Genomic DNA, 14,489 nt, shown 5'->3' with positions numbered 1-14,489 from the left:
GCATTTTTGAATGAATTCAAGGCTGACATTAATAAAGGCCTCTTCATTTTGGAGAGACTCAAAGCTGAAAGACAGTTTGAGTAAGTCTTGTTGGAGAATATCTGTTTGAGGCCTGCTAGCAACAGTACAGCCCCTTACCAGACCATAAGCTCTAGTGGTTAGCAACAGCCTCACCAGGAGTAAGAGTCTGGCCATGATAGGCATAACTCACCTCTGTAGGATGTCAAGTGCTTTATAGCTAGCTAACAGTCCCATGTTGTAGGGAATCCATCCGTTACAGTTTTTCTCAATCAACATGCAAGCTATTGTTGGATCTGTGTTGAGACGTACAACGGAACGGCGATGATCAAAAGCTCAAATACATTTTCAGAACTTCTGATCTTGCCTTAGTACCTGACTTGCATATCTTAGACCACATTTAGCAAAACTTGAAATACAAACGTTCTCGGTGAACACAAAATTCACTGTTAAGTGTTTGGTTCACAGAATACCAGAAGAGAAACGTGTGAAATTATGTTCTCTGTTTCCAGTGCAGTAGTATCAGTAAATGCTACTGCACAAAATTCGAAATCATGCCGTCAGTATCACACTATGTACAATATATGGAAAGATCTAGGCATTGGGGACTGTCTAATTGTTTGCATTTTTTATAATATTGGGGGCATGCAGAGAATGAAGTTGGGTTACTCCTAAGTCATCAGATTCAACACTGTGACCTTCTAAGCTTTACTTAGGTGTGGATTAAGGCCTGTACAGTGCCTTCGGAAAGAATTTAGATCACTTGACTTTTTCCACATATTGTTACGTTACAGCCTTATTCTAAAATGCATTAAACTAAACAATTCCTCATCAATCTACACACAATACAACCTAAACGAAAAAGCGAAAACAGGTTTTTAGAAATGTTTGCAAAAACAGAAATACATTATCTACATAAGTATTCCGACCTTCTGCTGTGAGACTCAAAATTGAGCTCAGGTGCATCCTGTTTCCATTGATCATCCTTGAGATGTTTCTACAACTTGATTGGAGTCCACCTGTGGTAAATTCAATTAATTGGATATTATTTGGAAAGGCACACACCTGTCTAAATAAGGTCCCACAGTTGACAGTGCATGTCAGAGCAAAAACCAAGCCATGACCAAGGAATTATCCATAGAGCTCCGAGACAGGATTGTGTCGAGGCACAGATTTGCAGAAGGGTACCAAAAAATGTCTGCAGCGTTGAAGGTCCCCAAAAACACAGTGGCCATCCATCATTCTTAAATGGAAGAAGTTAGGAACCACCAAGACTCTTCCTAGAGCTAGCCGTCCGTCCAAACTGAGCAATCGGGGGAGAAGGGCCTTGGTCAGGGAGGTGACAAAGAACCCATTGGTCACTCTGACAGAGCTCCAGGGTTCTTCTGTGAATATGGGAGAATCTTACAGAAGGACTACCATCTCTGCAGCACTCCACTAATCAGGCTTTTATGGTAGAGTGACCAGACGAAAGCCACTCCTGAGTAAAAGGCAAATGACAACCCACTTGGAGTTTGCCAAAAGGCACGTAAAGTCTATCAGACCGTGAGAAACAAGATTCTCTGGTCTGATGAATCCAAGAATTGAACTCTTTGGCCTGAATGCTAAGCACCACGTCTGGAGAAAACCTGGAACCATCCCTACGGTTGTAATTGTCTGGGTGTAGCTGGTGCAGAGGAGTCTGGCACAGGACAGCAGAGATGCGTAACACAAGTAACTTTACTCAAATATTCCAATAACATGTCATAATACCGAGCCCACAATAACGGACCGAACATACATAAAACAATCACGCCCAAAAACCATGGGGAAAACAGAGTGTTACATAATAAACATGTAATTGTGGAATTGAGACCACGTGTGTAAAACAAAGACAAAACAAATGGAAAATTAAGGTTGGATCGACAATGGCTAGAAGGCCGGTGACGCCGACCACCAAACGCCACCCGAACAAGGAGAGGGACCGACCTTGGTGGAAGTCGTGACAACAGTGAAGCATGGTGGTGGCAGCATCATGCTGTAGGGATGTTTTTCAGTGGCAGAGACAGGGAGACTTATCAGGATTGGGGGAAATATGAATGGAGCAAAGTACAGAGAAATCCTGTTTTTGCTTTGTCATTATGGGGTATTGTGTGTAGGTTGATAAGGGAAAAAAATATTTCATCAATTTTAGAATAAGGCTGTAACGTAAACAAAATGTGGAAAGCCTACAAAAGAATGAGCAAACCAGCCTTTGTATTGAATACATAGAATTGGATTGTGATGATACTGATGAATGAATCCTGCAATCAATGTGCAGGAATAATATTTGATTTGATGTGTATGAAGTTGTTTGGTGAAATATGCACTAAAGAAACGTAATTGACCATAATTCTGCACCTTGGGATAGTTTTTTTTCCAATTTTGATCATAATTATTTAGTGACTGCAAAATCTAGTAGGATTTTCAAAAGACATACTAACTTTCTGTTTGGTCTGCTTGGACTGAAGATATAAGTATGGTGCATCTACATCTGTATTGCTTGCTGTTTCTGTATAAGCACTTTGTGACAACTGCTGATGTAAAAGAGCTTAAAAATACATTTGATTGATTGATTGAGTGATCGGTTGTGTTACTGTTGTTAAGACAACCAATCTTGTTCTTTCGATTAATGTACTTGCAATTTTTATTATATTATATGGTTTTGATGAATGTATTTATATTGAGAGAAATCAACAACATTTTGAAAACGCATTTACTGTTTTTCCAAAGGCCACAGAGTTCTATGTCTTGTGAACTCTGTTTGAAAATTGTCAACATTGTTCCAAAAAATGCTTTAATGAGATTGAGAAAAACTGTAAATGTGTGTCAAGTGTGCTACCTCTCCGGCCTCTAGGTCACTAGGCTGCTCGTTATGGCGCACACCTGTCACCATCGTTATGCGCACCTGCATGTCATTAGACTCACCTGGACTCCATCACTTCCCTGATTATCTTCCTTATATATGTCACTCCCTTTGGTTTCTTCCCCAGCCGTAATTGTTTCTGTTTCAGTTTCATGTCTGTGCGTTGTTCATGTTTCTTGTTTTGTATTATGTTTAATTTAGTTATGAAATGATTCGCTCACAGAACTTTCTTCCCGACTCCCAGTGCACACATTACAATGTGACTCGTGTCGTTTCAGGAAACTAGGCGTATGTAATAATATGCCATTTAGCAGATGCTTTTATCCAAAGCGACTTACAGTCATGTGTGCATACATTCTACGTATGGGTGGTCCCGGGAATCGAACCCACTACCCTGGCGTTACAAGCGCCATGCTCTACCAACTGAGCTACAGAAGGACCGCAAGTCATCACTTCACAGGAGAGGCATTTGAACATAACGTTAAAAAATACATCTAAATGCATTTTTTGTCAGAAATACATTCTGGAACATGTGAACTATCATGTGCCTTAACAAGAAACTTGTATGCCATCTGTAAATACAAATACAATTGTTAAATTGCGAGCCTAGTTGGTTTAGTCACGGAAAAAGTCAGGAACCTTCCCGCTAGCCATGATTGGCAGAGATAATCGATGGGCTGGACATGCCAAGAGATGAGGTCAGATTGGTCAGCCATGTAGCACGCTTTTGTTTATAACATGAGCTGGTCAGTATGTGTAGGTAATCCTTTCTAACGCAGCGTTAAAAAAAATATATATCACGTAGTAGAACTGCATAAGTTTTGTTCTAAACTTTCTGAAGGACCAAGTTTTGAAATCAGTGGACGCCCGGTGGAAATAGAGTATGATAGCTAAGAGAACACAGAAGGCTGTTGTATGAAACCTTTCTCCAGATTATATCTTCAAACTAAGGACTACCATGGTATCCGTGACAGAGAGGAAGAAGTGTCCAGCCATAGAGGTCCTGGATGTCCAGCCATGGAAGATAGTCTATCTAGCTACATTTTCAGATATTATACATTTCTAATTTTGTCAGAAATTTGTTTTCATTTTAAGTTATTAAAGCATACTGTTAGCTGGCTGGCTCGCTAGATAATGTTATGTGTATGAACTGTGTATTAATATTATTCGTATCTCAGAGCCATTTGCATTACTAGTCAGCCTAATATTAGCTCGCTAACATTGGTAAGCTACCTGCAGATTCATGCAGGGTAGTAATGTTATGAGTTGGGATTATGGTTAATTATTTAGCTAGCTATCTAACATTTAACTTTTTTATTTTACCGTTATTTTACCAAGTAAATTGACTGAAAACACGTTCTCATTTACAGCAACGACCTGGGGAAAAGTTACAGGGGAGAGGACGGGGATGAACTAGCCAATTGTAAATTGGGGATTGAACCTGGATTGAACCTGGTTGGTTAGCTACCTGCAGATTCATGCAATGTAGTAACGTTATGAGTTGGGATTATGGTTCATTCTTTAGCTAGCAAGCTACATGTTTAAACTAAAGACTCCACTAGGCAAGGAACCAATTCACTACACTGTCTGTATGCACCTTCCTGTGCATGTGACAAATAAACTTTGATTTTATTTGATGTTGTATGTGTTTACCAGAGACAGCAATGTGAAGAATATGCACCAAAGTCAAATTAGGATATAACATTAGACCAGACAGTATCCAAGTTCTAAAAATTCTCCGGAAGAATGTCCTGCTTTTGTTTCGTCACACTCACAACCATAAATTATTTTCTGTAATTAGCTCGCCATTAAACTTGTAAATACTGATCTTTTGTGAGTTTATTTTCCTGTAATAATGAAGGCAAATGAGTGAAAGTGAAGATGTTGTCAGCTATATGATATGGTCATTATTTGAACTGGCAAGCCAGCTAACTTAGCATTAGCTAGTTAGCTAACAAGCTATAAACGAACCCAAAGATAGTTTAGAAGGTTGCTTTTAGTTGCATGGTTTGCTCGGTTGACATATACAGTACTACATTCATTAATAGAGTTCATTGGTGTTAAAATACACTAGTTATGCTATTTTGGACCACCAGGCTGCTGATGTCATGTATTTATACTTTTCATAAGGACAATGATACGTTTGATGTCAGACGACAATAGAATGTTCTTGATGTCATTGCGACAACTGTCAATAGACATATTATAAACCAGCCTTTAGTCTTGAAATCGTTGTTTGTTTGGTACATGCCTCATGTGAATCCGGGGCAAAGGTTGAATGGGTGTAGATAAAAAGTGAAGTTAAAAGTTTATTAACTTTCAAAGCAGAATTACATTCCCATTGTTCCTCAACTGTAGTGTATGATATAACATTTTCTAGCTCCGAGACTTTTATCCAAAAAAACACAATTTCAAATTTTGCGACATAAGACCGAATCGAGCCACAAACACCATTCCCTAGCAATGAAATACTGTGCCACTACTACTACCATTATCAATCACCACAGTGGATTTAGCATGCCTGATGCAAACACAACAGTGTTGGTTTCACATCAATAACCACAAGTTCAATAGGGCTATGTGAGGTGACAGAGCAAAGCTGAGAAGGAACGATAGAATAAAAGATAGATTTCAGAGGCAAACATCCACATCGGAGGAGAAAATGAATAACATTTTTTGTTGTTGTTATGATTTCTTTCTTTCTCTTTCTTACACTCCCTTACTCTCTCTCTCTCTCTCTCTCTCTCTCTCTCTCTCTCTCTCTCTCTCTCTCTCTCCCTTACTCTCTCACTCTCCCCTCACTCTCTCCCTTACTCTCTCTCTCTCTATCTCTCTCCTTTCTCTCTCACTCTCCCCTCACTCTCTCCCTTACTCTCTATCTCTCTATCTCTCTCCTTTCTCTCTCACTCTCCCCTCCCTCTCTCCCTTACTCTCTATCTCTCTCCTTTCTCTCTCACTCTCCCCTCCCTCTCTCCCCTTACTCTCTCTCTCTCTATCTCTCTCCTTTCTCTCTCACTCTCCCTCCCTCTCTCCCTTACTCTCTATCTCTCTCCTTTCTCTCTCTCTCCCCTCCCTCTCTCCCTTACTCTCTCTCTCTATCTCTCTCCTTTCTCTCTCACTCTCCCCTCACTCTCTCCCTTACACTCTCTCTCTATCTCTATCCTTTCTCTCTCACTCTCCCCTCACTCTCTCCCTCTCTCTATCTCTCTATCTCTCTCCTTTCTCTCTCATCTCCCCTCTCCTCTCTCTCTCTCTCTCTCTCTCTCTCTCTCTCTCTCTCTCTCTCTCTCTCTCTCTCTCTCTCTCTCTCTCTCTCTCTCTCTCCTCCTCTCTCTCTCTACTCTCTCCTCTCTCACTCTCCCCTCACTCTCTCCCTTACTCTCTCTCTATCTCTCTCCTTTCTCTCTCACTCTCCCCTCACTCTCTCCCTTACTCTCTATCTCTCTATCTCTCTCCTTTCTCTCTCACTCTCCCCTCCCTCTCTCCCTTACTCTCTCTCTCTCCTTTCTCTCTCACTCTCCCCTCCCTCTCTCCCTTACTCTCTCTCTCTCTCTATCTCTCTCCTTTCTCGCTCACTCTGCCCTCCCTCTCTCCCTTACTCTCTATCTCTCTCCTTTCTCTCTCACTCTCCCCTCCCTCTCTCCCTTACTCTCTCTCTCTCTATCTCTCTCCTTTCTCTCTCACTCTCCCCTCACTCTCGCCCTTACTCTCTCTCTCTATCTCTATCCTTTCTCTCTCACTCTCCCCTCACTCTCTCCCTTACTCTCTATCTCTCTATCTCTCTCCTTTCTCTCTCACTCTCCCCTCCCTCTCTCCCTTACTCTCTATCTCTCTCCTTTCTCTCTCACTCTCCCCTCCCTCTCTCCCTTACTCTCTCTCTCTCTCTCTCTCTATCTCTCTCCTTTCTCTCTCACTCTCCCCTCCCTCTCTCCCTTACTCTCTATCTCTCTCCTTTCTCTCTCACTCTCCCCTCCCTCTCTCCCTTACTCTCTCTATCTCTCTCCTTTCTCTCTCACTCTCCCCTCACTCTCTCCCTTACTCTCTCTCTCTCTATCTCTCTCCTTTCTCTCTCACTCTCCCCTCCCTCTCTCCCTTACTCTCTATCTCTATCTCTCTCCTTTCTCTCTCACATCACTCTCTCCCTTACTCTCTCTCTCTATCTCTCTCCTTTCTCTCTCACTCTCCCCTCACTCTCTCCCTTACTCTCTCTCTCTCTCTCTATCTCTCTCCTTTCTCTCTCACTCTCCCCTCACTCTCTCCCTTACTCTCTTCCTCCCCTTCTCTCGCTCATCTTTCTCCATCTCACTCACTCACTCACTCACTCACTCACTCACTCACTCACTCACTCACTCACTCACTCACTCACTCTCTCCCTTACTCTCTCTCTCTCTCTCTCCTTTCTCTCTCACTCTCCCCTCACTCTCTCCCTTACTCTCTCTCTCCCCTCTCTCCTTTCTCTCTCCATCTCCCTCCCTCCCTCCCTCCCTCCCTCCCTCCTCCCTCCCTCCCTCCCTCCCTCCCTCCCTCCCTCCCTCCCTCCCTCCCTCCCTCCCTCCCTCCCTCCCTCCCTCCCTCACTCACTCACTCACTCACTCACTCACTCACTCACTCACTCACTCACTCACTCACTCACTCACTCACTCACTCACTATTTTTTACATTGGATAAAAATTAACTCCATAATATCGACATAAACATGGCAAACGTTGTTTATAATCAATCCTCAAGGTGTTTTTCACATATCTATTCGATGATAAGTCACTCGTGGCAGTTTGGTTTCTCCTCTGTTCAAAATGGAACAATGCACGCACCTGGAGATTACGCAATAGTTTCGACGGAGGACACCGAGCGGACACCTGGTAAATGTAGTCTGGACTATGTATTTTTGTAAATAACAGCTGGTGCATGATATGTATGGAAGACTCAAGCTATTGCTCACCTGAGGTAGAGTATCTCATGATAAGCTGTAGACCACACTATCTACCTAGAGAGTTTACATCTGTATTTTTCGTAGCTGTGTACATACCAGCACAGACTGAGGCTGGCACTAAGACAGCATTGGATGAGCTGTATTCCGCTGTAAACAAACAAGAAAAGGCTCACCCAGAGGCTGCGCTCCTAGTAGTCGGGGACTTTAATGCAGGGAAACTTAAATCTGGTTTACCAAATTTCTATCAGCATGTTAAATGTGCAACCAGAGGGAAAAAACTCTGGAACACCTTTACTCCACACATAGAGATGCATAAAGCTCTTCCTCGCCCTCAATTTGACAAATCTGACCATAATTCTCTCCTCCTGATTCCTGCTTACAAGCAAAAATTTAAGCAGGAAGCACCAGTGACTAGATCCATAAAAAGTGGTCAGATGAAGCAGATGCTGAGCTACATGACTGTTTTGCTAGCACAGACTGGAATATGTTTCGGGATTCCACCAATGATATTGAGGAGTACACCACATCAGTCATTGGCTTCATCAATAAGCACATCGTCCCCACATTACAGACTACAAAGAGAAGCACACCCGAGAGCTGCCCAGTGACACGAGCCTACCAGATGAGCTAAACTACTTCTATGCTCGCTTCGAGGCAAATAACACTGAAACATGCATGAGAGCACCAGCTGTTCAGGAAGACTGTGTGATCACACTCTCTGCAGCTGATGTGAGTAAGACCTTTAAACAGGTCAAGATTCACAAGGCCGCAGGGTCAGACAGATTACCAGGACGTGTACTGCGAGCATGCGCTGACCTTCTGGCAAGTGTCTTCACTGACATTTTCAACCTCTCCCTGTCCGAGTCTGTAATACCAGCATGTTTCAAGCAGACCACCATAGTGCCTGTGCCCAAGACCACTAAAGTAATCTTCCTAAAGTACTACTGACCAGTAGCACTCATGTCTGTAGCCATGAAGTGCTTTGAAAGACTGATCATGGCTCACATCAACACCATTATCCCAGAAACCCTAGACCCACTCCAATTTGCATACCGCACCAACATATCCACATATTATAACATCTCTATTGCACTCCACACTGCTCTTTTCCACTTGGGCAAAAGGAACACCTATCTAAGAATGCTATTAATTGACTACCTCTCAGCATTCAACACTGTAGTGCCCTCAAAGCTCATCAATAAGCTAAGGACCCTGGGACTAAACACCTCTCTCTGCAACTGGATCCTGGACTTCTTGAAGGTCCGCCCCCAGGTGATAAAGGTAGGTAACAACACACCTGCCACACTGATCCTCAACACAGGGGCACCTCAGGGATGCATGCTCAGTCCCCTCCCGTACTCCCTGTTCACTCAGGACTGCACGGCCAGGCATGACTCCAACACCATCCTTAAGTTTGCCGATAACACAACAGTGGTAGGCCTGACCACTGACAATGACGAGACAGCCTATAGGGAGGAGGTCAGAGACAACAACCTCTCACTCAAGATGATCAAGACAAAGGAGATGATTGTGGACTACAGGAAAAAGAGGACCGAGCACACCCCCATTCTCATCGACCGGGCTGCAGTGGAGTAGGTTGAGAGCTTCAAGTTCCTTGGTGTCCACATCATCAACAAACTAGCATGGTCCAAGCACACCAAGAAAGTTGTGAAGAGGGCACAACAAAACATATTCCCCTCAGGAGAGTGAAAAGATTTGGCATGGGTCCTCAGATCCTCAAAAGGTTAAACCACTTAAGCCTACCCCTTACTTTTTCGAACATTCTGTTAAAAATCTCGCAACATTTCAGCGTCCTGCTACTCATGCCAGGAATATAGTATATGCATATGATTAGTATGTGTGGATAGAAAACACTCTGACGTTTCTAAAACTGGTTAAATCACGGCTGTGACTATAACAGAGCGTGTGTTTCATCGAAAAGCGCAAGAAAAACTGATCACCGAAAACTGGGAAAAATATCCATGCGCCACTTGCATGTATTGTCTATGGGGAAGCAAATTACATGGGGCTGAGATTGCAATCCTACAGCTTCCACACGATGTCGCCAGTCTTGTCAATTGCCTGGGCTTTGTTTCTTGGTCAAACGAGTAAGAGAGAGCCCATTCCTTCCAGTCTCCGACAGGATATTTTGGTGGAGAAATTTCCGAACATGATTTGAAGACGTGGCGCTATTCATTACACATCGCCCCGTGATCAATTTGATAGATTATTAACGTTTACTAATACCTAAAGTTGGATTACAAAAGTATTTCGAAGTGTTTTGTGAAAGTTTATCGTCAACTTTTTTAATTTAAAAAAATGACGTTGCGTTTTAAAACGGTGTTTTTTCCTGGATCACAGGATATTTACGGTATATGGACCGATTTAATCGAAATAAAGACCCAATAGTGATGTTTATGGGACATCTAGGAGTGCCAACAAAGAAGCTCGTCGAAGGTAATGAATGTTTTATATTTTATTTCTGCGTTTTGTGTCGCGCCGGCTATGCTAATTATTTTGTTTTCGTCCCCTTCAGGTATTTCGGGGTGTTGCATGCTATCAGATAATAGCTTCTCATGCTTTAGCCGAAAAGCATTTTAAAAATATGACTTGTTGGCTGGATTCACAACGAGTGTAGCTTTAATTCAGTACCCTGCATGTGTGTTTTAATGAACGTTTGAGTTTTAACGAGTGCTATTAGCATTTAGCGTAGCGCATTTGCATTTCCAGATGTCTAGATGGCATGCCTGCGTGTCGGGTGCGCTTAAGAGGTTAACGTTGCGTTATGGTAATGAGCTTGAGGCTATAATTACACTCCCAGAGACAGGTTTTTTTCTTAGCCAAACGTGATGAACAAAACGGAGCGATTTCTCCTACACAAGTAATCTTTCTGGAAATCTGAACATTTGCTATCTAACTGAGAGTCTCCTCATTGAAAACATCCGAAGTTCTTCAAAGGTAAATTATTTTATTTGAATGCTTTTCTTGTTTTTGTGAAAATGTTGCCTGCTGAATGCTAGGCTTAATGCTATGCTAGCTATCAATACTCTTACACAAATGCTTGTGTAGCTATGGTTGAAAAGCATTTTTTGAAAATATGAGATGACAGTGTTGTTAACAAAAGGCTAAGCTTGTGAGACAATATATTTATTTAATTTCATTTTCATGAATAGTTAACGTTGCGTTATGGTAATGAGCTTGAGGCTATAATTACGCTCCCGGACGCGGGATTGCTCGTCGCAACAGGTTAATCTTCCACATAGGTCATCGATTGCACGTTTGCTAGCAGAATGGAAGGAAGTGGGGATTTATTCAATTGCTTACGAATTCTCAGAAGGCAGCCTGCCCTCTGGCCCCTTTTACATCGCGTCCTCTTCACGCAAATCACAGAGATCTGGGCCTGTTCCCGAGAAAGCAGTATATTATTTGCGTCGGGCTAGTCAGACTCGTTCAAGGAAGAAAAAAGGATTCTGCCTGCCCGTGGTGAGTAATCTCAGTCCGGATTTGCAGAAGTTCTTTTCGGTCATAAGAGACAGTAGCGGCAACATTATGTACAAAATGTCCCTTTAAAGTCTATATAAACTAGAGACCTGCAGTGTTTGTCTCTATACCCTGGTGAAGATAGCTTGGCTGTCAAAACTTTGGTATTCAGTTATTGCATCTGAGCTCCTAGATTGTGAGGCTCTACTTTTCTTTTTCAAGGTTTCACATCAATAACCATTAGTTCAATAGGGCTATCTCTCTCTCTCTCTCTCTCTCTCTCTCTCTCTCTCTCTCTCTCTCTCTCTCTCTCTCTCTCTCTCTCTCTCTCTCTCTCTCTCTCTCTCTCTCTCTCTCACATACTCTCTCTCTTCTTTCTCTCTCTATGATTTAGTACCTCTCCCTCTCCCTTACTCTCTCCCCCATCTCTCGCTTGTTCTCTTTCTCTCTCTCTCCCCCTCTCTCCCTCTCTTTATCTCTCTCTCTCTCTCCCCCTGCTTGTGAACTCTGTTTGGAAGATCGACAACATTGTTCCAAAAAATGTTTGTATGAGATTGAGAAAAACTGTAAATACCATTCCCTAGCTATGAAATACTATGCCACTACTACCAGCATTATCAATCATCACAGTGGTTTTAGCATGCCTGATGCAAACACAACAGTGTTGGTTTCACATCAATAACCACGAGTTCAATAGGGCTATGTGAAGTGACAGAGCGAAGCTGAGAAGGAACGATAGGAGAAACGATAGATTTCAGAGGCAAACGTCCACATCTGAGGAGAAAAAGAACACAAAAAATAGTTTTATGATTTATTCCTCAGTTTGTGAGCACAGTAGGTTTCTGTTGCCTCTGAGACGTAAATCCGATGCTATCTAATGCAAATTTAATGTAAGAAGCTGCTTTTTCTCAAAGAGACCAATGAGGCTTTAAGCCATGAATATGGATGCCAGTCTATTTCAGAGTGATATTCTTTAAGGTATCTGTTAAAGCATTTAAAAAAAAACATATTGACATGCATGTTTTTGGAGAAGACAAAGGAACTCATTTAAATCCATTTGTTTGGTACAAAACAGTTGGCCCAAAAGAATGTGAATGGATCAAATTGAACACTCACTTTCTTGACTCTTTCTTGAAGTCCAGCCCTGTAAAGTCAGGTTATATTCTGAACCAACAGACAACACAAAATGGACTCACCTCTGCCATTTTAGTAAGCTCAACCCAGTCGGCTTTGTTGTAACCGCACATGATGCTCGAGATGACAATCTGAAAAATAGAGAGAGGAGAGAGAGCGAGAGAGAGAGAGAGAGAGAGAGAGAGAGAGAAAGAACGAGAGAGAGAGAAGATTGAGAGAGATAGGGAGAGAGAGAGAGAGAGGGAGGGAGAGAGAAAGAGAGAGAGAGGGCAAGTAACAACTGTGATTTCACCTGCTGTGCCTTATCTTGTCTGAGAGCCTGAGAACACATAGTGGTTTCAAAGACTACACAAACATCTGAGAGAATAACAGAGGAACAATATAATGTGTCTTTCGCCCATCAGTCCTCCGCACTCAAACCTCAACGGTCCTCAGTCCTGTTGTGGAAACTATAATCTACCCATTGCTCTGGATTTTAAAAGACACAAATAGGCTGATGTGTCCAAAATGCACAGAGGGACATGCCTGCCTGTGATGTAAGTGTGTGTTTGATTTTATAGATCCTGCATCTTTCCATGTCCGTATTGTTGGAGACATGTGATAACCCTTCATCCTCTTTACCATGGGAGTCAGCTACTGAACTGCAAATATTGATTACGGGCCAGTTGAAGTGGAAATGAATAGCAAACTATGCTACGTTTCTCCCCCTGATCCACTCTCAAGTGGCACATGCTACGTACAGTGTCCAGACTATTGTTGGTGAAAACGTCTTTAGTATCTACACACATTGTTTGAAGACAGAAGGAAAGGGACAAGACAGACAAACGTCCATGCAGACGTGCCGACAGACAGACTGACAGGTGGTGTGCACGGCAGTAGAACCGTTCGAGCTGGACCCCATCCCGAGGAGACGGTTTACAGGGGCAGAGTGAATTGCAGCGATAGTGGGGCATGTGTCTGTCTGTTTGTCCGTCCATCCGCCGGCTTGCCTGTCTGTCCGTCTGCCTGTCTGTCTGCGAGGAGCAGAGCCGAGCCTAGCAGGGGGATCCTCCTGTTATCTCTTTAATAATGGAGTAGTGTGAGTAAGTGAGCCCATCCACCAACACCCTCTACACTGCCTCTCCAGGGACCCCCGGCAACACGGCAACTGTCAATCACCGCTGATATGGAGATATTAGAAGAGGGGAGGATGGGGCTGCACCTTTTCACTTTCTTCTCGCTCCCTCTTTCTCCCTTTATTCTGTCTCCCTCCTGCTCCCTCTCCCTCTCTCTCTCCCTTTCTTTCTGTCAATTTGTCCCTATGTTTCCCTGGTAGTCTCTCTTTCCCTCTTCCCACACACACACACACACACACACACACACACACACACACACACACACACACACACACACACACACACACACACACACACACACACACACACACACACACACACACACACACACACACACACACACACACACACACACACACACACACACACACACACACCACTCCACAGTCTCAATCAGTCCCCGCAAGGGAGAGGTGTCTCAATCTCCCCAGCCCCTACAATTTCACATCATTTGGGGAGGGCTTTTGTTATTAATCACTCCCCTTCTCTGAGTATTCATTTTGCCGAGCGGAGGCACGCGCTGGGATGAGTTTGGCTCTGCCTTCAGCAAGGCCCCTTCAAAGCAACACAGGTGGACCGAGGATGGCAACCCACAAGGTCACGTCATGTTGAAGATGAGCGTAGAGGAAAACAGGAATAATGAATGGGAATAATGGGGGAGGGAGAATGGCCTTGACCTCCCTGAAATCAATGAAAAAAAATTAATGGATGTCTCTCAATGGGAACTACATATTTATGTTTTACTGCATTGGTAAGTAATTTGGGGAGGATGGAACAAGGGGATGGGCTCTGGCAACCAGGTAAAGGAAATAACAGGAGGATGAAGGTCGGAAGAGATCAATTGTGAAGAGGTTTTCTGGACCTGAGCTTGGTGTAGAAGCACAGCAGTGTAATACAGTGTAATCACTGTAGACTAAATGGGACAGTC

General features: G+C 43.2%; 1 protein-coding gene across 1 annotated transcript in view; it reads right to left on the bottom strand.

Moving 5' to 3' along the window:
* The window catches only part of LOC124009398 (dihydropyrimidine dehydrogenase [NADP(+)]), a 144,237-nt gene that overhangs the window by 27,977 nt on the left and 101,771 nt on the right, over positions 1-14,489 (bottom strand). The window contains exon 15 of the mRNA XM_046321200.1: positions 12,509-12,577. Within this exon, the coding sequence (XP_046177156.1) occupies positions 12,509-12,577 (69 nt within the window). The remainder of the gene's footprint in view (positions 1-12,508; positions 12,578-14,489) is intronic.

This window comes from Oncorhynchus gorbuscha, linkage group LG22 (genome assembly GCF_021184085.1).
Source record: "Oncorhynchus gorbuscha isolate QuinsamMale2020 ecotype Even-year linkage group LG22, OgorEven_v1.0, whole genome shotgun sequence".
In the NCBI taxonomy this organism is placed as follows: Eukaryota; Metazoa; Chordata; class Actinopteri; order Salmoniformes; family Salmonidae; genus Oncorhynchus; species Oncorhynchus gorbuscha.
This window is presented reverse-complemented; position numbering and strand designations above follow the sequence as displayed.